The sequence below is a fragment of the Lycium ferocissimum genome, chromosome 11 (genome assembly GCF_029784015.1).
Source record: "Lycium ferocissimum isolate CSIRO_LF1 chromosome 11, AGI_CSIRO_Lferr_CH_V1, whole genome shotgun sequence".
In the NCBI taxonomy this organism is placed as follows: domain Eukaryota; kingdom Viridiplantae; phylum Streptophyta; class Magnoliopsida; order Solanales; family Solanaceae; genus Lycium; species Lycium ferocissimum.
The window spans coordinates 55783876-55807614 of NC_081352.1; the positions used below are offsets into that span (position 1 = coordinate 55783876).

The 23739-nt window shown below is 39.9% G+C and overlaps 2 protein-coding genes and 1 pseudogene across 2 annotated transcripts; 2 read left to right on the forward strand and 1 right to left on the reverse strand.

Moving 5' to 3' along the window:
• The window catches only part of LOC132038500 (stress-response A/B barrel domain-containing protein UP3-like), an 81927-nt pseudogene that overhangs the window by 47674 nt on the left and 10514 nt on the right, over positions 1–23739 (reverse strand).
• LOC132036216 (TMV resistance protein N-like) lies at positions 5517–5888 on the forward strand. The gene has a single exon (XM_059426493.1). It carries the CDS (start codon positions 5517–5519, stop codon positions 5886–5888), a length of 372 nt encoding a protein of 123 aa, XP_059282476.1.
• On the forward strand, positions 6012–7054 carry LOC132037106 (disease resistance protein Roq1-like). The gene has a single exon (XM_059427564.1). It carries the CDS (start codon positions 6023–6025, stop codon positions 7052–7054), a length of 1032 nt encoding a protein of 343 aa, XP_059283547.1. The 5' UTR covers positions 6012–6022.

A 23739-nucleotide genomic window follows, 5' to 3' on the forward strand; every position in this document is an offset into this window, starting at 1 on the left:
CCTACATAATCAAAGGTGAGTTTTATGTTCATTTCATGCTATTAAGAGTATTGAATGGTTGAAAGACTTGAATTATGGAAGAAAGTAGAAAATGGAGTACAAATATGAGAATAGTGGAATTCTTGAATGGTAACTTGATTTGAATCATAGTTCTTAACATGTTATGGGTATAATATTGTTATGAATGATATTAAGAATGTTGGAGAAGCATTATATGTGAATGAATACACCGTTGGGTGGTAATATGGTCATGGATGACTTTGAGAGGGAATATCTAGCTTAACAAGTTTATTGATTATGATATTATGGATGTTGTTATTGATGTTGGGAGTTGTTATATTATATAGAGGAAGTTATAGAAACAAAGGAAATGCTGCCCAATTTTCATTAGCTTTTAGTCGCTTTAGCTTAAGCTTAAGTATATTATCTATTATGTAATCTTAGTACGAATTCTCTTGAATGTAGAATCGCCAGCTTCGAAGGAAACCATTTAGTTGATAGATTTAAGGAGATGAAAAAGTATGTAAGGCTAGTCCTTTCTTTTCTAAGGCATGACTTCCTTTATCTTTCCATGACTCTCTTATATTTCGAAAACGACGAGTGTATGATTATTGAGAGTTTCTGTCACACCCCGACCTTACTAGGGTGTGATGGGCACCCGACCCTCCTCAGAGTCGAGCGAAACCTTAAACGTTCGCGTTACTAAACCTGTCATTTCGAAAACTTTTTAAAACAGAGATCACTGTTTTTATACAGATTATGAAAACCTGCAGTCAATCACACAACTTTTACCATCGGACAATATCTGAAAATACACACCCTTTTAACATCTATAACCGATTCGCGTTCCTCGACACCCAATCCACAGACAATCATTGTCGCAAAGTCTCTAGGATATACAATTACCATGACATAAGTACTTGACTCGGCAACACTCCGAACCGAAATGGAGCTCGCCAATCCCGCGGGAACAACTTCTAGCAAAGTCTTCTCTTCATCGTCGGTGTACTGCGCGTGGCATGAAACGCGACCGAAGAAAGGGGTCGGTTTAGTATGTACCGAGTATGTAAAGCGATAACAAATAATAACCATAGCTTAATTTAGCGAGAAGAAACCACAATCAAGCTCATTACTGCAGCCCTCGGAAGACATAAATGTACACATGGGGTCTTAGAACAATCCTTAAGTAAATAATGCGAGTGCACACACGTTCTTCAAGCATACACGATATGAATACAGAATGCACCAGTTCTAGAATGCACAGTCTAGATATAGTATCACAACAGTCCCTTCGGACAGCCGCTTCCGGCCTAATAATAATAATAATAATAGTAATGATAATGATAACAACAATGATAATAATGATAATAATCCCGCCGGGTGTCTTCCCGACATACGTCTATCCCCCGCCGGGCATGCCGGTCCCGAAATAAAATGATGGCCCCTTCGGGCATGCCGGTCCAGCATACGTCTATCCTGGCCCCTTCGGACATGCGGCCCCGACATAATATTCCTAGCCCCGTCGGGCATGCCACTCGTGACATACGGCTACCCTGGCCCCTTCGGGCATGCCACTCGTGACATAATACTAATCCCAGTTTCCTTCGGGCATAATAATAATAATAATACTAATAATAGCGTTGTGGAACGTAGACATAAGTCGTAGGTGGAATGAAATAGTAAAATCTCGCACCCCCTTCGGAGTGGTTTTGAAAGGTCAACTTTATATTTTCTTTAACACAAAACAAACTTCCTTAAAATCATTTGTAAACCGCAAACACGTTTCAAGTAAATCGAGTTAGCATAAAAAGGTTAACAACCGTATGCACATGCGAGTGGTGAGAAATTAAATGCTTTTCAAGTATCGTTATGGACATCATTCATTATAAAACATCTACGACCATTTCCAAGCAATTCGAGACCGTTTATGGAAGTTAGGGACATTGTGGGCCCACCTTGGGCCAAGCCGAAGTGGCGTACATAAATTCCGGACATTAGGTCTTGTGAAGTCGTCTACGAAAGTTTCAAGGCAATCCGGTTCCAATTGTGAAAGTTACAGATATTTAGGCCATTTTTTCCAACTACTTAGAGCATATATAATTCAATTCTACTGAATGAAAAAGGGGCAACTTTAGATGCGGATTCCTAAGAGTAGAGTCATCCTCGGGGTTCGTATTCAAACCTATCACACCTAAGACATGCCAAAAGAAAGAAGGGTAAGGCTTTACATACCTTTCTTGCCTTTTACGATCGCCCAATCTCAAATCCCGTTTCGTCCAAAAACTGCAAATGGTCACATTTACCAATTACTATTCATGAGACTTACAATTTTCAACCTTAACCAATACTGTTCTACAAAAATTTGGGCAGCATCTCCCTTATACATATAGCATCCCCGAGATTCAACTCGGCTCAAAACAATCAACAACAACCCAACAACAACATCAACAACATCAACAATCACAATAGAACACACAACTAGTCTTCTTCTTAACATAATGCAATAGCTTCCATTCCGACTTCAAATTTTCAAACCAACACCATCATACTCACATTCATTACTAATCAAAATCATTACGATGCCATTCGGAAGCATTTCATATCATTTCTACAATATATACACAAGATATACAAAATATACAAACTTTCCACCAAAGCCATAATTCATCCAAAACTTCCAACCTTCAACATAAACATCCACAACACATTTTCACCTTCCATTATCATTAACAACAATCATAATTTGCACCTTACAACTTCATTCTCATAATTACATAAACTATAATAAAGTCACATATTTTCCAACAACAACTTACCAATAATTTTTTTCATGCTAACTAGAACCATTAACCTTCCATTTCCATCATAAAACTCCAACAACACAATTAACATACTAAATAATATTTATTCATCTCCCCTTCACCCATAACACTACACGGCCACAACACCCCTATGCACAACACACAAAATATTCATACTTTACATTCACTTCTACATACTATAACATGTATATATCTTCCATGACATGAAAAGAACATAAAATTCTTACCTTTCTCCAATAAATTCTCTTTACCACCAAAGATAGTTTCTTACCAAAATAATTATACCACTTTGTAGAGAATCTCGAACTTGACAAGAATTCAAGAAAATTATGATTCTTGAAATCAAGTTGAAGGCTTAGGAATTTTTTTCTTTTTTTTTTTTTTTCCTCTTTCTCTCTTAGCCGTCCCCTTTCCTTTTTTTTTTCTCTTGTTCTTGCTTTTCTAACTTGTGCCATTTTCTTGAATCTTCTAGGATTATATAATAACCACATGGAAAATTAATTAAAATCCCATGGGCTTGGGCCATTGTTGGCCGGCCACCCCTTACTCTTGGGCCAAAATTTCTCTTTTTTTTTTTTTTGGGCCCAATTAGTTATGGGCCATATTTTGTAATTCCCGAAACTAATTTTTGAAATTTCCAATTTTACCCTCGGCCTTCTTCCATATTTCCACATCAATATTTTCCATGAACAACATATATGTTGAACAAAATCCCAATATGACCTTGTCTTTAGCTTGTCACAATTATTTCAAATTTTCTCGAATATGCAAAATTGCGGGATATAACAGTTTCCCACGAGATACTGATAAGAGATGTGTTATGTATATGACAATGACAATGATGAATCTAAGTCTAGAGATCCTAAAGCTTATGATATGATATTCTTATGAAGCTAATGATCCTTATATGATTTCTTGATGTTATTCATTGTTGTTAGGCTCACCTTATAATGCTAGTTTCTTCAAGGTGAGGCATGATGATCATGACTACTCCATAAGGGAATTGGGGGTTCTCGACCTTATGCCACCCCAATAGAATAGTAGCTTTTACTTGAGTTCTTATGCATGCTTTATGATAAGTATTTGATAATGAGATTACACCGGACCTATATGGCCAGGCAGCATCGCTAAGGTGGGCGGCTTATAACACCGTGTCTATATGGCACGGGCAGCACCGCTAAGGCGGGCGGCTTATGAATGATGATGACAGCACCACTAGTGGGCGGTGTGATATGATTACCCGGATGCAGGCTATTGATGTTATTGGTTCAGACAGTGTATGTATTATGTGTGATATGTTCTAAAAGGTAAAAAAAATAGTGAGCATGCATGATTCCACCTTAAGAGGCAAGCAGTCGTATTGATACTTTCTTCTTCTGTTTTCTATATTTCCTTATTCTGTTATCATATATGCCTTACATACTCAGTATATTGTTCGTACTGACGTCCTTTCTTTTTGGACGATGTGTTCATGCCCACAGGTAGACAGGGAGACGGTGCAGACTCATAGAAGCCTATCAGCAGCTGTATAGGAGCACTCCACTACTTCAGAGGTGCTATCTGTTGATACATTCTTTTGTGCACATATTTGGGTATGACGGGGTCCTGTCCCGTCCTATTGTCTCAGTACTCCAGTAGAGGCTCATAGATGCATATGCGTGGGTAGTAAACGTCTCATGGATACACCAGTGTATATTTTGTATATCATTTTTAGTAGCCTCGTGGGCTGATATATATATATCTACATGTTTTGTAAATGTTAATGACCATCTCATGATAGGTTTCGTGTCCGGCATAATGTGTATTCAGGGTGAGTTTGACGGCAAGTATGACAGGTAGTGCTCGGTAGGGTAGCTTCGAGTACCCGTCATGGCCCCTAGTCGGGTCGTGACAATTTAGCTGGAAAGCGTGATTGGTTTGGTGATGGCAGTAGGGTCACTACAACAACTACAAACTTTTATTTACTTAGGTATGATGTGCTATGTCGTGTCCCAGAACTGACTAACCATGCGGCTTTAAATCTTTTTAGTTGGCACACTTTTCAAAAAGGAACTCCGGTTAAAGACTTTGAAGAGCTCTCATGTTGTGTAGTAGATTATGCTAAAGGCTTACCCTTAGCTTTGGAGGTCTTGGGTTCTTTTCTCTACAAACAAGGGCTGGTAGAGCAGAGAAGTGCATTATATAGACTCAAAGATTTCAGTGATGGGAAAATATTTAGGCTATTCAGCTTAAGTTTAGATACATTGTGCGATGAATACAAGAATATTTTTCTTCATATTGCATGCTTCTTTAGAGGAAAAGAGAAAAAAGATGTGATTACCATACTGGATGGATTTGGCTTCAAGTCAAAAACCGGAATAAATGTCCTCAAAGGACCATTTTTGTATATCTCAAAAGGAAAGATTGAGATGCATGATTCAATAGCACAAATGGGTCAGCAAGTGGTACATGATGCTGAGCAGCGCAAACCATGGAATTGCAGTAGGCTTTGGCATGAAAAGATGTGAAAACTGTTCTTTCTGCAAATCAGATCACCAGAACTCTTACATTTCCCGTGGCTCCCCAGAATGAACCGATTAAAAAATGGAAATATGATGCCTTTTTGAGTTTTAGAGGGCATGATACTCACAATAATTTTTTGCCCATCTTTATAAATGTCTGGAATACATAGGAATCAACGTATTCAAAGATGATATGAAACTTGAAAAAGGTAAGTTCATTTCAACAGAACTCTTGAAAGCCATTGAGGAATCAAGAACTGCCATTATTATCTTCTCTGAGGACTATGCTTCATCCACCTGGTGCTTGGAGGAGCTCACAATGATCATGGACTGTGTTGACAAGAAGGAACAGAAAGCATATCCTATCTTCTATAATATTGAGCCATCAGATATACGCATGAAAGGTGAGAGCAACAGCTTTGCTAAAGCGTTGGAAAAACACGTGGAAGATTACAAGGCTAGTTTTGAGAAGTTGGTAACCAAACACGAGGCAGATTTCAAGTGTGGTCTGCAGAAGGTATTAGCCAACAAGACAGATCGTGCTCTCAGAAAAAAAAAAAGATAAGACAAATCTCAAAGATAATTTGGAGAGGGTGCAGAGGTGGAAGGATGCTCTATGTAGAGCTGCTGATATAGCAGGACTGGATGTTCATAAAACTGCTAAAGGGAATGAAGCAGAATATATTGACAAGATTATAAATGATAACTTCCGAAATATGCACCACACCATTTCAAAGAACTGAAAACTATCTAGTAGGAATCGAATCTTGTATAGGTGGAGTAGAATCATTATTGAAGTTTCGATCAGGTGATATCTGTTTTATTGGAATATGGGGGATCGAAGGCGCCGGGAAGACAACTGTTGCAAGAAAATTTTTTTACCAGATTTCTCATCAATTTCAAGGGCCTTGTTTTTTTGCTAATGTTAGAGAAGAATCAAAGAAACATGGGCTGATGTACTTGCAGAAGACACTTCTTTCAAGACTCTTAAACGAAAAACCAATGAACATAGCAAGTTTTTATGAAGGAGCTGACTTGATAAAAAGAAGGCTTTGCCACTGGAAAGTTCTAATTGTTTTTGATGATGTGGATGATGACCACCAATTAGAGTATTTAGTTGGAAAGCATGATTGGTTTGGTGATGGTAGTAGAGTCATTACAACAACTAGAAACAAAGATTTACTACGTAGTCATGACCAGTTATATTCTGTTCCTGAATTGGCTAAAGATGAGGCTCTTGAACTTTTTAGTTGGCACTCTTTTCAGAAACGAACTCCTGATAAAGATTTTTTGGAACTCTCCGAGTCTGTAGTAGATTATGCTAAAGGCTTACCCTTAGCTCTTAAGGTCTCGGGTTCCTTTCTCAACAAAAGAGGCATAATTGAGTGGAGAAGTGCATTAGATAGACTCAGAGATACTGGATATGAGAAAAATTTTGAGCGGCTCAGTTTAAGTCTAAATGGATTGAACCATGAAGAGAAGAATATATTCCTTGATATTGCATACTTCTTTAGAAGAAGAAAGAGATATGATGTGATAACAATACTAAATAGTTTTGGCTTCCGATCAGAGATTGGAATAGATGCCCTCATCCAAAAATCGGTGTTATATATTTCAAAAGGAATGGTTGAGATGCATGATTTGATAGAACAAATGGGTCAGCAAGTGGCACGTAATGTTGACCGGACAAACCATAGGATCACAAGAGATCGTGGCATGAACAAGATATAAAAGCGTTTTTTCTCGGATCGTGTAAGATGTCCTCTTTGGAGATTTCCATTTTCTCTTTTGCATTTTTTGGCCTTCACTGTAAGTAGACACCTGAGTCTTACAACTTACTTTAGCACTAGTACATTTTTCTCAATCTAAAATGCAAGTCATGTGATTATTTCTTAATTAATCCAATTGCAATATCCTGGCAAAGAAGCATACCTGTATAGCCTAGAATTTGTACTTCCACATTACTTTGCACACTAGGATGTCTTAAGTCGCCACTAATTAGGACAGGTTAGTTGCATATTCTTATATTCGGTCTGAAAATTTTAATTTGAGTAGCTTACTCAATATCCATTTACTAGATTTCTAGTTCTAATTACTCCCTCGGTCCCAATTTACGTGGCACTGTTTGACTTGGTACAATTTTAAGAAAGAAAAGAAGACTTTTGAAATTTATAGCCTAAAACAAACCTTACACATTTGTGTGGCTATAAATCATTTCATTAAGGGTAAGATGGAGATTTTAAAGTTAAGTTTCTAATTATATAGAAAGATGACATTCTTTTTGGGACAGATTAAAAAGGAAAGGGTACCGCATAAATTAGGACGGAGGGAGTATTATTTTGGGTTGTTGGATTTTTATGCTCATGATTCATTTATTGTTGGACTGTAGAATTTGAGAAAGAACAAAAGGCTTCTTTGTATTTCAGTATGTCTATATATCCCATGAGAAGGGTGATTTATACAAGTGAATCCTAACTGATTATCTGTTGCTTTCTTTGTCCTTTGATTTATGTTATTATTTGTTGCTTCTTTGAGCCAAGGGCTATCGAAAACAACCTCTCTACCTCTCAAGGTAGGGTGATAAAAAGTTGTGCGTCCACCAAACAATATATGAGGGATTTGGTTGTTTACCAGTTCCCTGTTGCAGTACAGTAAGTAAATAACACAGGATATTGCCGTGGAAAACTCCTTGCTCAAGCCACGTAGGATTTCAACTCCACAACACCGAGCAACTTCAGATTACAACTCTTGCAATCTAGGAATTAACTCACATAATCCCTCCACCCTTACCGTACCCCTACTGCAAGGAACTCTAGCCAGGATAACTAATACGCCTAGACTAACTCTAGCCTAGTGTACCACTCAAACGCTTATAAAGATGCACTTCCTACAAGCAGACTTTGAGAGTTCAACACTGTTTAAGTACCCCCAGACACACTAATACACCTTAACTAACTCTACCTACAGGTACCACGTAATAGAATGAAGGTAAACTACCTATGCATAACTATTGAGAATTCAAAGTACCTACAATAGCTTCCTTTAGAGAAGAGTAGGCTTATAGGTTTAAGAACAAAAGAACAAAACTTAACACTCCTAAGACTTAACACAACTTTAGTTGTAGAAGAATAGGTCCTTGGATTTGTTGAAGCTTTGTTCTTGAACACTCCTTGATGGGTGGAGACTTGCACTTTTAGATGTGAACAATTTCTAGATTTTGCAAAAATTAAATCTTCACTTTAGCATGATGTTTGAATATGTAGAGGAAGAGTGAAGGTGACAGCCTATAAAGCAACTTTGTTGCTATATGCTGCTCTGTTGTAATGCTACAGTGACAGCAGCTTTACAGCTGTAGAGTTGACTGTATGACACTTCAGGAGACCTGGTCTTTCTATCATCGCAATTGGTTGAGGAGTAGGTTTGTCTAATCATCAAAACACCAAAACACAAGGTAGCATGGCTTATCAAGGGGTAAGGTCTGCGTACACTCTACCCTCCCCAGACCCACTTATGAGATTACATTGGGTATATTGTTGTTGTTATTGCTACTGTAAACCTAATTGATTAAGGAAAGACAATAAAAGGAAATATTTTATTTCTATGCTTACGCTAGGAAAAGGAAAAAAAAATAAAGTCTGCTAAAAGCATACTGATTGATTAGTTAACACAGCCAACACTTATTTTCCCTTGTGATGGACTTCTACGTCCAATGGAAATTTTCAGGGACCAATTATTTGCAAATAATTTTTTTGTTATTGATTTTGTCCGAATTCCGTACACCTTCCTCAGTGCTTTAGAAATCCAGATCACGTCATGGGTGAAAGTACATTCCTCTCTCACAAGTAGCTTCTTATAAAAAGAGCTCGCCCTGAAAATCCCATCTCCACTCTCTTGTCGGTGTGACTAGCCCATACGAAAACTCAATCAAATTTTGAAACTCTTCCATCACCTAGTCTTGAAGGTTTCTTCTGAATGTTAAGTCCCAATGAAAAACGCCCTCATGAGACCTACAAATTTGTTGGAGTGTCTCCGTCAGTCCTCTTTGGTTGGACACCCGATATAAATTAGGGAACATTAAGCTTATGTTCCTTCTCTTCAAAACCTCTCCTTGTCCCTTCCCTTTAAAGTACTCATATGAGGGCTGAGGCAAAACATGCCATGATCTTCTTCTCCTTCTCCTCTTCCTCGTGTAATGATTTTATTATATTTTACATTTTAAATAATTTTTGTAGTGTCTTTCTAGCACTGTTACTTCCTTTACTTTCCCCCTTGAAGGTACTTTGACTGATGACAATTTGGCACTAGTTTAGAATAACATTTTTCGTGTAAAAGAGTTTTTCACAAATTTCTCCCTCTGACAAAAGAAACGTATGACGAACTACTGCTTAGGAACATACAGGTCTTTCGAAGGCTACCCGAATTCGGGGCATGATGAAGAAGATGCCTCAGCCGACGAAGCCGGCCATGAGCCCTTTGATCCTGAACGTCCCTCTAAACCCCTTGTCGAGTCTTAAGTCTGAGGAGAAACCACCGAAGGAGGTAAGGGAGAGTGAAGAAGAAAGCGGTCCTATGAATCTTCAGGTGCCCCGTCGGATGCCCGAAAAAGAACGAGGCTCATCATTAGGGAGCCCATTAAATAAGAGGTTCGAGCGAGGGCCTTGGATGCCAACGTCATTGATTCGCTCAAGAATCAATCTGAGGAAGAGGACCAGGCGTTGACCAGGCATCGGCCCTCCAAAGAAAGGATCAGCCACAAGATGAAAGGAAGCACTGAAATGGCTCCACCCTTAGTGAAAAGTTTAAGTTAGGAGCCCGTGGGCTCGGACATTGATTCCATAAGATCGGCGGGTATGGAAGCCTTTGGGTTGGCAGGCAGGGAATTCGAAGGTGCCGCTAGATCGAGGGTAACGTCTTCGGTATCGGGCTCGAAGGTACCTTACATTCCGCCTTTATATGGTAAAGGTTCCGTTCTTTCTATTCAAGCTGTGGCTTCGGCTAAGACCATTATTTGCATACAGGATTCGCCGCCCCCACAGGTGGATATCCCTCCCGTCAGTCCCAAAGGTAAAGGAAAAATAGCTGAACGGACGATGAAACTGGAGGAGATTGATGATATACAGGCCATGGTAAAATTGGTATTCAAAGATTTTTCCATCCCCATCACCAATCGTTTCGGGGTGAATTCTGGCCTGAGAGTGGAGAAGACGTTTTCGGCCCCTAGTGCCGACCCGAATCGAAAAAGGCTGGTGTCGTTTATGGTGCCAACCGATATGAATATGCTATCGAGGCCAGATGGGATATCTAATTATTTGTATCCTCTGGTGACCGAAGATGATCGGAAGAAGATGATGGAGGTCAGTGAGGCGTGTCCCTTCAACGAGGCCCAACATGCTTTGAACCGGGTATGCCTTATCCCTTTTTACTTTTTATACTTAGTTTTATTTCTGTGTCCCATCTTAACTATCACTCCCTCTTTTCTTTTAGGCTTCCGTGCTACACCATGCTACTTTCCACCGAATGAGAGTGGGGGTAGACCGCCTTAATGAGCTACTCGAGAAAAAGACTCAGAATGCGAATAAGCTCAGGGCTCTTTATCAACAAAAACTGGCGTATATCTCAAGCCTGCCCGACCCCTATGCCCTTCAGTCAGACCTTGCAACAGCCTGGAATGAAGCCGTTGAGGCCAAATGGGAGCATGACCAATTGGCAGAGAAGGTAAGGGATTTTGAAGTTCGTATTAAGTTGCTAGTAGCTGACGCTAACACTACCCCTTCTCAGGCTCGCAGATCGATCGACTTCAGGCAGAGCTCGACAGGATGAAGCCCGAATTTGAGGTCTATAAAGAAAGGATGGCCAGCGCTACCGCCGAATGAGGTTTCCAGGAGGAGAAGCTCCGTGTGATGACGGGGCAAGTAGATGAGCTTCGTTCGAAACTTGTTTTGGCCGAATCCGAACAGGATAGCCTTAATCATAATATTAGTAATCTGAGGGCCAAACATAACGAGGCCCTGGGCCAGATCTCGAGCTATGATAGTATGTTGGATCAGTATAAAGCTGGTGTAACTGCGGCCGAGAGGGTTAGCGGACTTCGAGCCTAGTACATGCGGTGTCTATCCCGAAGGGAGACGTTGGAAGAGATTCAATTTGCTGGGCTGGACCTGTCGGAACTGATCGAGGAAGCCAGGGTGCTCGAGGCTAAGGCGAAGGCCGCTTTTGATCTCGATAATTTGGACAATGATCTCGGCTCAGATGATGGTGATGCCGAAGGCTCGGGCGAAGATTGAGTTTACGAGCCCAATGTTATTGTTTTGGCCTTCCCTTTGTTTTAATTTTCTTCTTTGTAAATTTTCTCCGAGGCCGTTTATCCGAGTTTTTGTAAAGTTTTTGACTTGTATTTATGAATCGAAGGGAGATTTTATCCGATGTATTCATTATTTCTTATAGTTTTTTATCGTATGTCATGATTTTGTCAAAAGCTAAACTTTCTCAGTTTTTCTGGGCTGGGACCCTGAGTGTCCCCGATCATCATTTTATTCAAAGCTGGCCAAATATGTCAACCGAATCATTTTCGGAGATGTTAGACCATAGTCTATTTTATTTGTTTCTTGTAAGTGAGTGTTCGATATAGTGCGAATATTGATGCAACATTGAAATGATGTATCGAGGTATGTTCCTTGCTTTATTGACAAAGTTAGAGACAAAATTACATTCTCTGTCGTGGCAAGAACGAACTAGATGGGCACGGTTCAATCGACCGTTTGGCCCTTACATTCAATCCTATCATTCAAGCTTGATTTACATGGTTACCAGCTAGCCGAGGGTGTGATAGTCCCCAAGTACTTGGGTTTGAAGTATGAAAGCTCAGGTACTATTGATCCGAAGTAGCATGTCTCAAGTCCCCGGTTCTTGACCGGTCTTCATGAATTGGTAGAACGTTGTACGGCGCTGTCTCATTAAAAACCTTGTCAGAAAACCCTTTTTGGGACAAAACCGATCGAAGGGAAAAAGAGTACAGCACATGCTTTCTGACCTAGATCTACTTTTCTTGACTCCCCTCGTGCTGCTTCCCTCGCTGTGCCTGCATGGTTAGTTCAAAAAGATATAAACGAAATAAGTTTTTCTTGTACCTTTAATAATAATACCGTTTTAAGTGTGCCACATTCTAGTTGTTTGGAAGTTGTTTTCCATTTTCATTCTCTAGCTGATATGAGCCTTTCCCGGTGATACCGGTGACCCTGTATGGCCCTTCCTAGTTCGGGCCTAATTTCCCATCGTTGGGGTCTTTGGTATGGAGAGTTATCTTCCTTAGAACCAAGTCCCCAACTTGGAAGTGCCTGAAGTTGGCCCTTCGGTTGTAATACCTCTGCATTCTCTGTTTTTGGGCCGCAATTCGGACGTAGGCGGTCTCCCTCTTCTCGTCTACTAGGTTCAGACTAGTTGCCATTGCCTCTTGATTCGAACCTTCTATTGCATGACGAAATCTTAAGCTCGGTTCACCCACTTCAACGGGAATTAATGCCTCGGTTCCATAGACAAGGGAAAAAAGGGTCTCCTCGGTACTCGACCTTTCCATCATGCGATAGGCCCACAGGACCTCGGGTAGTATCTCCTTCCACCTATGTTTAGAACCGATCAACCTCTTTTTTAAGTTTTGCAATATGATCTTATTTGTTGACTCGGCTTGATTGTTGGCACTCGGATAGTAACGTGTAGATAGAATCTTCTTCATCTTGTATTCCTTGAGGAATTTGCTCACTTTGCCGCCAACGAACTATTTTCCATTATCGCATGTAATTTTCGCGAGTATCCCGAATCAGCAGATAATATGATCGTATATAATGTCTACGACTTCTTTCTCCATGACTTTCTCGAAAGCCTGTGCTTCAACCTATTTAGAAAAATAATCAGTCATAAGAAAAATAAAATGTGCCTTTACCTGGGGCCCATGGCAGGGGCCCTACTATATCCATTCCCCATTTCATGAATGGCCATGGGGAGAGTATCGGGTGGCGTTCCTCCCCCGGTTAATGGATTGACGGGGCGTGCTTGTGGCATTTGTTGCACTTTTGTACGAATGCTCTCGTGTCCTTTTCCATTTCAGTCCAGTAGTAACCTGCTCAGATCAGCTTGTGTATCAACGAATCGGCTACCGAGTGATTTCGACAAGTTCCTTCGTGCTCTTCCCTTATAACGTAATCGGTCTCGCCCGGCCCCAAACATCTAGCAAAGGGACCATAAAATGATCGCCGGTACAATTGTCCATCGACGAGACAGAATCTGACAGCTTTGGTTCGAAGGGCCCTCCACTCTTTGGGATCGGAAGGCAGTTTTCCCATTTTAAGATAGTCTATATATTTGTTTCTCCAATCCCAAGTGAGGCCGGTTGAATTTATCTCTGTCTGGCCGGTCCCAATGACCGAACTCATCAACTGCACCACGGTTCCAGAATTGAATTCCTTTGACACTATCGATGCTCCCAGGTTTGCCAGTGTGTCGGCCTCGTTATTTTAATCCCGAGGTATGTGATCTAATGTCCATTCCTTGAATCGGCGAAGGACCACTTGTAATTTTTCCAAATACCTACGCATTCGGTCGTCCTTGTCTTCAAGCGTGTCGTTTACCTGGTTGACCACCAGGTGGGAATCGCATTTTGCCTCGATGGCTTTAGCTCCCAGGCTTTTAGCTAACTCCAAAACTGCAATCATAGCCTCATACTCGGCTTCAATATTAGTCAAATCAATGGATCTAATAGACTGCCTTATCATGTTACCGGAGGGAGGTTTAAGTATAATTCCCAGTCCGGACCCCTTTATGTCGGAAGCGCCGCCCGTACATAAGGTCCAGACTCCCGTACTGGTCCCCGAGGCCTGGAGCAATTATTTATTAACCTCGGGGATTATGGCCGGTGTAAAGTCGACCACGAAATCAGCTAGTATTTGGGACTTGATAGCGCTTCGCAGTTTATATTCAATATCGTATCCACTAATTTCGATGGCCCATTTAGCAAGCCGCCCTGAGAATTCAGCCTTATGCATGATGTTCCTTAATGGATATGATGTTACAGCACATATAGGATGACATTGAAAACAAGGTTTCAGTTTTCTAGATGCACTCAATAAAGCTAATGCCAGTTTTTCTAAGTATGGGTATCAGGTTTTCGTATCTCCTAAAGTTCTGCTCACATAATAAACAGGGTGTTGCGTACCTTCTTCCTCTCGAACCAGGACACCACTTACCTCGATGTCGGATGCGCAAGTACGGTGTACAAGCATTTCGCTTATTTTCGGCATGTGCAGCAAAGGCGGGCTTGATAAGTAACTTTTGAGCTCTGTTAAGGCCTTCTGACATTCCGGGGTCCAGGAAAAATCGGTCTTCTTTTTTAACAACGAGAAGAATCGGTGACTTTTATCCGAGGATCTGGAGATGAATATGTTCAAGGCCGCTATCCGTCCTGTCAACCTTTGCACTCTCTTGATATCGTCTATCACAATGATGTCCTCGCTTGCCTTTATCTTGTCAGGATTGATTTCGATACGTCGATGCGATACCATGAACCGAGAAATTTACCCAAGCTAACTCTGAACGCACATTTCTCGAAGTTCAGCTTCATGTTGTATTTTCTCAGTATGTCGAAGGTTTCCTGCAAATGCTTTAAATGCTCCTCTGCTCGCAGGGACTTAACAAGTATGTCATCTATGTAAACTTCCATTGATTTTCCTATTTGTTGTTCGAACATGCGGTTCACCAGCCGCTGGTAGGTGGCACCGGCATTCTTTAGGCCAAAAGGCATCACATTGTAACAATATATGCCGAATCTGGTCAAGAAAGAAGTTTTCTCTTGGTCCCCCAGGTCCATCTGTATTTGGTTGTATCCAGAATAGGCGTCGAGGAAACTCAGCGTTTCGTGACCGGTCGTAGCGTCGATCATGCGGTAGATGCTAGGCAAAGGAAATGAATCCTTTCAGCATGCCTTATTTAAATCCTTGTAATCTACGCACATTCTGAATTTATTTCCCTTTTTAGGCACTACTACAATGTTAGCTAACCAGTCCGGGTATTTTACCTCCCCAATGGATCCTATTGTAAGGAGTTTACATACCTCGTCTTTGATGAATACATGTTTCACCTCGGGTTGCGGCCTTCTTTTCTGTTTCAACGGTGGAAAGCTTAGATCGAGGCTCAACATGTGTGTAGCTATTTCTGACGGGATACCTGTCATGTCTAAATGGGACTAGGCAAAACAATCAGAGTTAGCTTTAAGGAACTCGATAAACGTTTGCCTGAGCTTGGGGGTCAACCACATGCCCAGGTATACCTTCCGATCGGGTAGGTAAAAAAACAGTGCGACTTGCTCGAGTTTCTCTATCGTAGATTTGGTGGTGTCTGAATCATCGGGTACCACAAAAGATCTCGGGACCCCCAATTCGACCATCTCGTCTAGTATGTTCCGATTCTGATCTTCCGAGGGCATCGGGATCGGAGCCTGTAATTGCTAGTTGGCTTTTCCTTCCTCGCAAACTATTTACCCTAAAACTGGATAATAATTGAATTTATACGAGGAACCAAGGATACGTGGTTTAGTTTAATACAATGATAGAATTTATAGCAGATGATAAAATAAAGCAAAGAGACATATCAGCTATGATGGACACCGATTGACCTCGAGCTCCGGAGATCTGGGGCGGTGCTCGGGAATCTAATGACTAACTTTGCACAGTAAAATGAGGATTGAGAAGATGAACAGAAGTGGGATAATCTTTATTGCTTGCTTGATACAAAGAATGTGGTTCTACTCTGTCAAAAAAAACATGCCAGGTAAAAAGGGAGGGCTCCTTTTTATATAGTAAAGGAGTCCTAACCCTAATACAATTCTAAGTAAGAAACAAAATCTGGTGACAACTATTTGCCATGATTGGTGCCGAAATATCCAGTTGATGGCGAATACTTCGGCCTTCTCATCATGGGGATGAACCGCCTCTCCATAGCCAATATCTCGTTCCAACTCGAGCTTGGAGCCTGAACACTGATTAGGTCGGTCTCATCCTAACCGAGCATGATTTTCGTAGTGTTCATATCGGGGAACCGAAGATATCTGCTTCCTCGGTTCTACCCGTATACAATGTTAATGCTTCCTATTGATTATTATGCAGTTCCTGCACAATGTAAAATCCAAGTGTTTTATGACTTTAAAGCAGCAACAAAGGAGATATTTCATGTGGAATAATCTCTATAAGCCGACTAGAAATGAGTTTGGTTCTTTGATATCATTTTCCAATTCAAATTAGTGAAGGATGTAACAGGTTAAGATTCTTCCAACAGGAGCGAATGCAAACTGCCCTGATTCTCCAATGCATAGGAAACAAGCCTCAAAGAGTTTTAAAGTATAATGCACTTCACCTTCTTTTCCTCTTCTCCTTTTTGTAGCAAATTGGAGGTGCATCCATCGTCCCTTTCTTCCGGTACTAGATGCTTTGAGACTAAAATGTAGAGAAAAATTAACAAATGCAATGAGTTTATGAGTGACTTCACTAAACTCCTGCTGGAAAACATCAAAGGAATGAATAAAAAGATCATGTAAAATTCACGCATGTGTCTTTGTAAAATCCCGAACCTTTCATCATGTGAAAGGTCAGCCAATTCATACCCCGTTTTATTCCTACATAATAAAAATATAATATTAAGTACAAAGAGATATAATTTATACTCAAAAGACAATTAAAACTAAAGTACTAAAATGTAAGGCAAATAATAAATAAATATATGTATCTTAAGCCGAACATCACCTTCCATTTTCCCAATGTTGTCCTTTAATTTTCTTTTTCTTTTTTTATTCTTTCAGCCCTTTTAGATTTTTTTCTTCTTGGTGGGGCTAGGAGAAGGTCAAAGATAAGCATTAAGAGAACATGGAAATTAGATTAGTATTAGTTAGTGATACCAACTTAGTGAGTCCTTTCTTCCGTGATGAACTATGGCACCAGTCCTACATTGTCTCTGTGGACCGAGGAGAAAGGGAGATCGGCAGGAAGAGGAGTGTACTGGAAATACATGATAAGGTGCGTCCAAGACTCTTAGATGGACAAAGTGGATTCGAGTTGCCAAGGAAAGAACTGGCGAAGCGCACCAGTAGCCATTTTTAAGATGTGGTTTAAGTTTTAACCAGCGTTTGCAAATTATTTAAAGTTTAATCAACAGTTAAAAGGGGATGCCCGCTTTTCTTCTTCTCCTCCTACTCATTCACTGCCCGCTTCTCTTTCTTCCTAATATCCACATAAGGAGAAAATGAAAGTCAACTAGAGACAATTAAGTGCTTGTTTTTTTTTTTTTTTTTTGCCTACAAAGTCCACCATAAACATCTTTTCTTTTCCGCCTGAAGATATTTTTCATTAATGGCTTCTTTGGACCTTTCTGATATAGTTTTCGAGATGCGCTTGATCAACGTTGGGGCTGTTGTGCATACCCAGCTATGAACAAAGGCTGGAACAATTTAATGTAAGAATGGAGTTTCATGCGACATTAGTGCCACAACACTGACAATATCTCAAGTTATCTTGTTGATACATAGTAAAGTTTAAGAATATATCAAAATTTGTTTCGATGAAGGAATGTTCAGGATATCCTTTAGAACACCTTCTTGTTAAAGCTATGAAGCCCGAAGATAGATTTTCCAGCATTTCTATGACAAGAAAATCGAGGTGACCTCAAACTCAAAGCAATGAATTCTGAGTAGGATGAGATGAACATAGTAGCTTTTGCCCAAATTATGTATATACATTAAGAAATCTACTAACTATCTATAAATATTTGACTGTGAATCCAATTATTGTTATAGTGTTAACTTGAAGTCGCTATAGGAATCATAAACTTCAAATTCGGGATCTTGCACTTCAATTATCCCAATCGAAGGAGACAATATGTGGAAGAACATTAGACCGGGAATTGTAAGTGTAGGACTCGCAGCACTCAAATTATCCCCAAAGATTAAGAGTCACTATGAAGAAGCACAAGATCAGCGAGTGGGAAGTGTAGAGGTTGCGGTTTGGGCAGGAGACAAGAGGGGTAAAAAAAAAGTCTATTGAAAATAGTATTATGGACCAGAAATAAGTTTTAAGGAGCCTAAATTAAAACCAGAAAGATCGAAGTAAAATGGAACTTCTCACTTGGAATATGTTATATACAAGAAATACAATTTTTAACCAATTCTTAAGTCACTGAACAGTGTTTCATGAATATAATACTTAAGATACTGATAATTAATTTGAATAAACAGTAATGAGGAGAGCTGGCACTTCTTACCTAAGTGGTCAAAATACTGCCTGAATACAGTTTAGTTTTCTTTATGTTCAAATGTTACCTTTCTTTGTAAATTAAAACAACAGGGGGGTGATTACTCATTTCTACCTTGAATGACTATGACTAAGATGGTCTTGTTATATAGATGCAGAATGTAGAAAAGGACATTCTAATAGGACTTAGAGATGTCAAATCAGCAGAGCCTACTATTGCAGAAAGAAATCTTTCATTCAAAGATGAGAATAGAACTCTCATTTAGCACGGTACTTGGCCCGAAAACCTCTTTCCTCCTTCCAATCCGGGAAACTCTATTTCTCAAAGTAGAAGTGTCAAATCTTCAATAGGTGATACATTCAATTTTCAGCCTCCACAACATTGCAGAAGATGCAACGCAGCACGAGTAATGGTATTTATTGGAGCGAGACATTTCGAAAAAGGATGAGAGGATTGGTATAACCTCTAGCAATGACACGACGACACATTCGATTTCGGTTTGGCTGGTCTTGATGGATAATCTTTCCTCATGGTCCCATAATTCCTGTCATATCACAAACTCGTAAATATCATGCAGTAAGGATTATGCAATCTAGACTTCCGTTACCAGTTATAGGATGCTATTTGATATTGAAGCAGCAACTCAAACCCAGGGTGCCAGACCTAAGTTTGACAGTCCTCAACTCTCATCGACCATCCTAACCTGTATCAGATAGACATTCCATCGCTTCTCTATTTCTAAAGTTAACTAACTTTTCCTATCTCAACTAAATAACATAACACAAGAAGCACCCATATAAGTCTCAACTTTTACTAACCATCTATTTGTCATAAATTAATACTAGGTCTATCACCAAAATATAGTAAGAACATTTAACACATACTTACTCGTGATTCCCCGAAGGTAAGGCAATATTATATCTCTTTTCTTTCTTGTTCCTCCTTACGTGTGTGACAGTTAGGGTGGGGTAAAAAATGATATGCTTCAATTTTCTTTTGATAGGTAAGACACAATACCTCAATAATACTAGCAAAATGCTGCTCAAATGCTATGGCTAAACACGAACGGCTACTATCCAAAACACTTTCTAGAGCTTCATAGGATGAAGCTCTCTTTGCGACTCCAAAGCATCTAATTCATTCAATCCTTTAAAAATTGCGATCAGAGCAATTGAAAACCCTTTAGCCCTCCTCAGAGAGAAGTTCTCCCCAACAATCAACTGGTCAATCCCGAAAATTTTCTCTTTGATTCCACAACTGCATTCAAAACTCGAGATTTCTCATTTTCCTCAAAATTCTCCTTCAATTTAAGAAACGTAATCCTCATGGCCAAACTAGGTGGGACCCCACTCGGGCCGGAGAAATCAGTTGCCACCTGATGAGTTATGAGTTTTGATGATTGACATATGTATCAAGGACAAGGTCTTTGATCAGGTCCCCAGGCACCGTACGACCGTGACAAAATATGGCGTGGCCTTTGTTCAACTTACGAGCCACGGCGGGCCCCGAACTGACGGATCATTGCAATGTCTCTATCTATGTCACATGCTTCTCATATGCTCCTCACTCGGCCCCCTATATAAACATGCTTGCATTTGTTTGACCTAGCAACTCAAAACATATTATTCTCATCATTAAAAAGAGTAGCCGCTACTGCCTTCTCAGAGCTCTCAAGATCAAGACTAAATAACTCCAAGGACCAGATTCTAATACTGAAGATGTCTTAAGTCCTAGGTTATTTTGAATTTATCTTTTGGTCTATATATTGTAAACCTACACTTCTTTTAAGAAGGGCTTTTGTAGGTGTTTGGTTTATTAAGCTTTTTGTGTTGACACATAACTATAGTTAGTTATGGTGAGTTGAAGTTCAGCTAGAAGTAGTTGAATTAGTTTGATTCTTGGCTAGAGTTAGTCAAGTAAGTCCTTGCAATAGAGGTATTGTAAGGGGAGGGATTAGTAGGCTAATTCCTTGGTTGCAAAAGGCTTGTAATCTAAAAGACATTGCTCAGTTAGTGAAGTTGGAACTCCTACCAGGGTAGGTCATAGTTTTTAATCCCTTGAGAAAGGAGTTGTTCACGTAAATATCGTCTCTTGTTTACTTTCTGTTTTAGCTTGAAGGAACAGACAAGGTACCTGGTCCCCCATCTGTTTTGGTGGACATTTAGTTTCTATTAATTGGTAGTAGAGAAGGTTCTTTTTAAAAAGGTAACACCTAGAAAGGATCTCTCATTATGGCTGCTCCACCAAACTTTGAGGAAGGACAGTCAACACAAGGCCTCCAAGACTTAATGGAAAGTACTATGGATGGTGGAAAAAAAGAATGCACGACTATTTGATGGCTGAATATTCTGAGCTCTGGGACATCATTCTTGATGGTCCTTTTGTCCTTACAAAGACTGATGCTGACTCTGGAAAGCTAGAGCCAAAACCTAGGAAAGAATATACCAAAGCTAATAGAAAAGCCATTGAAAAGGGGTTTAAGGCAAAGAAGATTTTAATGTGCGGCATTGGACCAGATGAATACAATCATGTTTCATCTTATGAAACTACCAAGGAAATATAGGAAGCCCTCCTGACGGCTCATGAAGGAACCTCTCAAGTCAAACAGTCCAAAATAGACATGCTCACCACTGAGTATGAACTATTTAGAATGAAAGACAATGATCTAATTCAGGATATGCACACTCGTTTCACCTCCATTATCAATAAGCTTCATTCTCTTGGTGAAGTCATTCCAATCAACAAGCGAGTTCAAAAAATACTTGGTGTTCTACCAGGATCTTGGGAAAGTAAAGTTAATGCCATAACAGAAGCCAAAGATCTGGAGAAAATAACCATTGATGACTTGATTGGAAATCTCAAAACCTAAGAGGTGAAGAAGAAGAAAGAGCTTGAGAGACGGGAGCCAAAGAAAATGAAGAACCTAGTCTTGAAGGCGACCAAAAGTGACTCAAGTGATGATGAGTCTGATTTGGCCTACATTACAAAAAGGCTCCATAAGATGATTCGTAAGAATGGTGGATTCTTCAAGATAGGAAGGTCCAAAGAAGAACTTTAAATAGAATGACTTATGTCACAAATGTGGGAAGCCTGGTCACTAAATCAAGGAATGTCCTCTCCATAAGTAAGACTACTATAAAATGCTAACAAGAGAGTGAGGAGGAACCAGGTCCCTGATAAGAAGTTCAATAGAAGAGATATGGCTGACAACTTGGTAAAGTAGGCTTTAGCTGCTTGGGGAGACTCCTCCAGTGAATCTGATGATGAAGATACAGGGGATACCTCTATGAAGGCTATTGAAGATGAACCTATGAACTATGAGTCCATCTTTGCACTCATGGACAATTCAAAAGATGAAGATGACAATGAGAATGAAGAGGTAAATTTCTTTGATGTTCAGAAAAATCTGAAAACTTACTCTCAAAAGAAATTAATATCTCTTGCAAATGTGCTAATTGATACCTATCATGGCCTTATCAATGAGAGGAATGTTCTAAATGAAGAGATTGACGGATTAAAACAAGTAAGGGATGATATGGTAGTAAACATTGTGGACTTAAAGGAACAAGTTGAAGTGTTAACTAGGGATAATGCTTTGTTTCTTAGTCAGATGAACAAATGGGTGAATATCCCTTCTAAGGGAAAACAGGTGGGAAGTGATTTATTTGAGCTTGATACTGAACTCAAAATGGGCTAAAATGAACCTCTCTATTAAACTAGAAAGAAATAGGCAACTTCAAGAAGATCTAAGCCGTGTGAAATATGAACTCGATAAGTCTCTTCATTGGACTTGTTCCTCTGAAAAAAGTGGCTATTATGTGCAAGAGTAATAATGGTAGATAGGGCATTGGTTATAAAAAGGCTAAGACCCCGTTCAACCCTCACAGCAAGTATGTTTCTGTTACTGATAACTGGCTTTGCACCCGCTGTGGCAACACTGGTCATTACAAGGACTCATGCAAAGCAAAGATTTCTGTCTATACACAGAAACAGAGCTTATGTTGATAACAAACCCAAGAAGGTGGGACATGGTCCCCATAAAATGAAATATGTGCTGCCTGCATGGGCAAATAGAGCTCTTATTTACCTATTCTATGATTACAAGGGAACCAAGTTAGCTTGTGTTCCTAAAACTAACTGGTAACATTTCAGAGTGAGAGGGAGCAATCAAAAATAGTTTGTTGATAGTGGCTGCTCAAAGAACATGACCGGAAGGATGGAAAATTTTCTCTCACTCAAGGCCTTGAAAGGTGGGAGTGTGTCTTTTGGTAATGGAAAGAAAGGATATATTCTTGGCATTGGCAAAATTGGCAAGACACTCTCTCACGCTATTAAATTACTATGTGAAGGGTCTGAGCTACAATCTGCTAAGTGTGTCACAAATATACGACAAAGGAAACAAAGTGGAGTTCTTGTCTCATGTGAGCACTATCACTAATCTCAAATCTAGAGAAGTGATACTAACTGCAAAAAGATACAAGAACATCTATGCAGCAGACTTTGGCTCATCTGATGATGGTGATTTGACTTGTCTCAGTTCTGTGGATGATAATGTTGAGATGTGGCACAGAAGATTGGGATATGCAAGCTTCACCTTGCTGAACAAACTAGTAGCAAAGGACCTGGTCCGTGGGATACCAAATGTCAAGTTCAAAGATCATAAAAGGAAAGCAAGTCAGAACCTCTTTTAAACCAAAGAAAGAAGTAAGCACCTCTAGGCCCTGGAGCTTCTTCATATGGATCTTTGTGGGCCTATGAGGATTCAAAGCAGAGGTGGAAAGAAGTACATTTTTTTAATTGTTGATGACTTTTCATGATTCACTTGGACCTTGTTCCTAAGAACCAAGGATGAAACATTCCCTATGTTTGTAGCCTTTGTAAAACAGATTCAAGTGAAGTTGGGATATCAAGTTGTAAGCATAAGATCTGATCATGGCACTGAATTTGACAATGAAAATTTTAATGAATTCTGTGCTGAAAATGGGATTGGTCATAATTTCTCTACTCCCAGAACACCTCAGCAAAATAGTGTTGTGGAAAGGAAAAATAGGACTCTTGAAGACATGGCAAGAACAGTGCTGATTGCAAGTGATGTGGCCAAAAGCTTCTGGGCAGAGGCTGTTAACACAGCT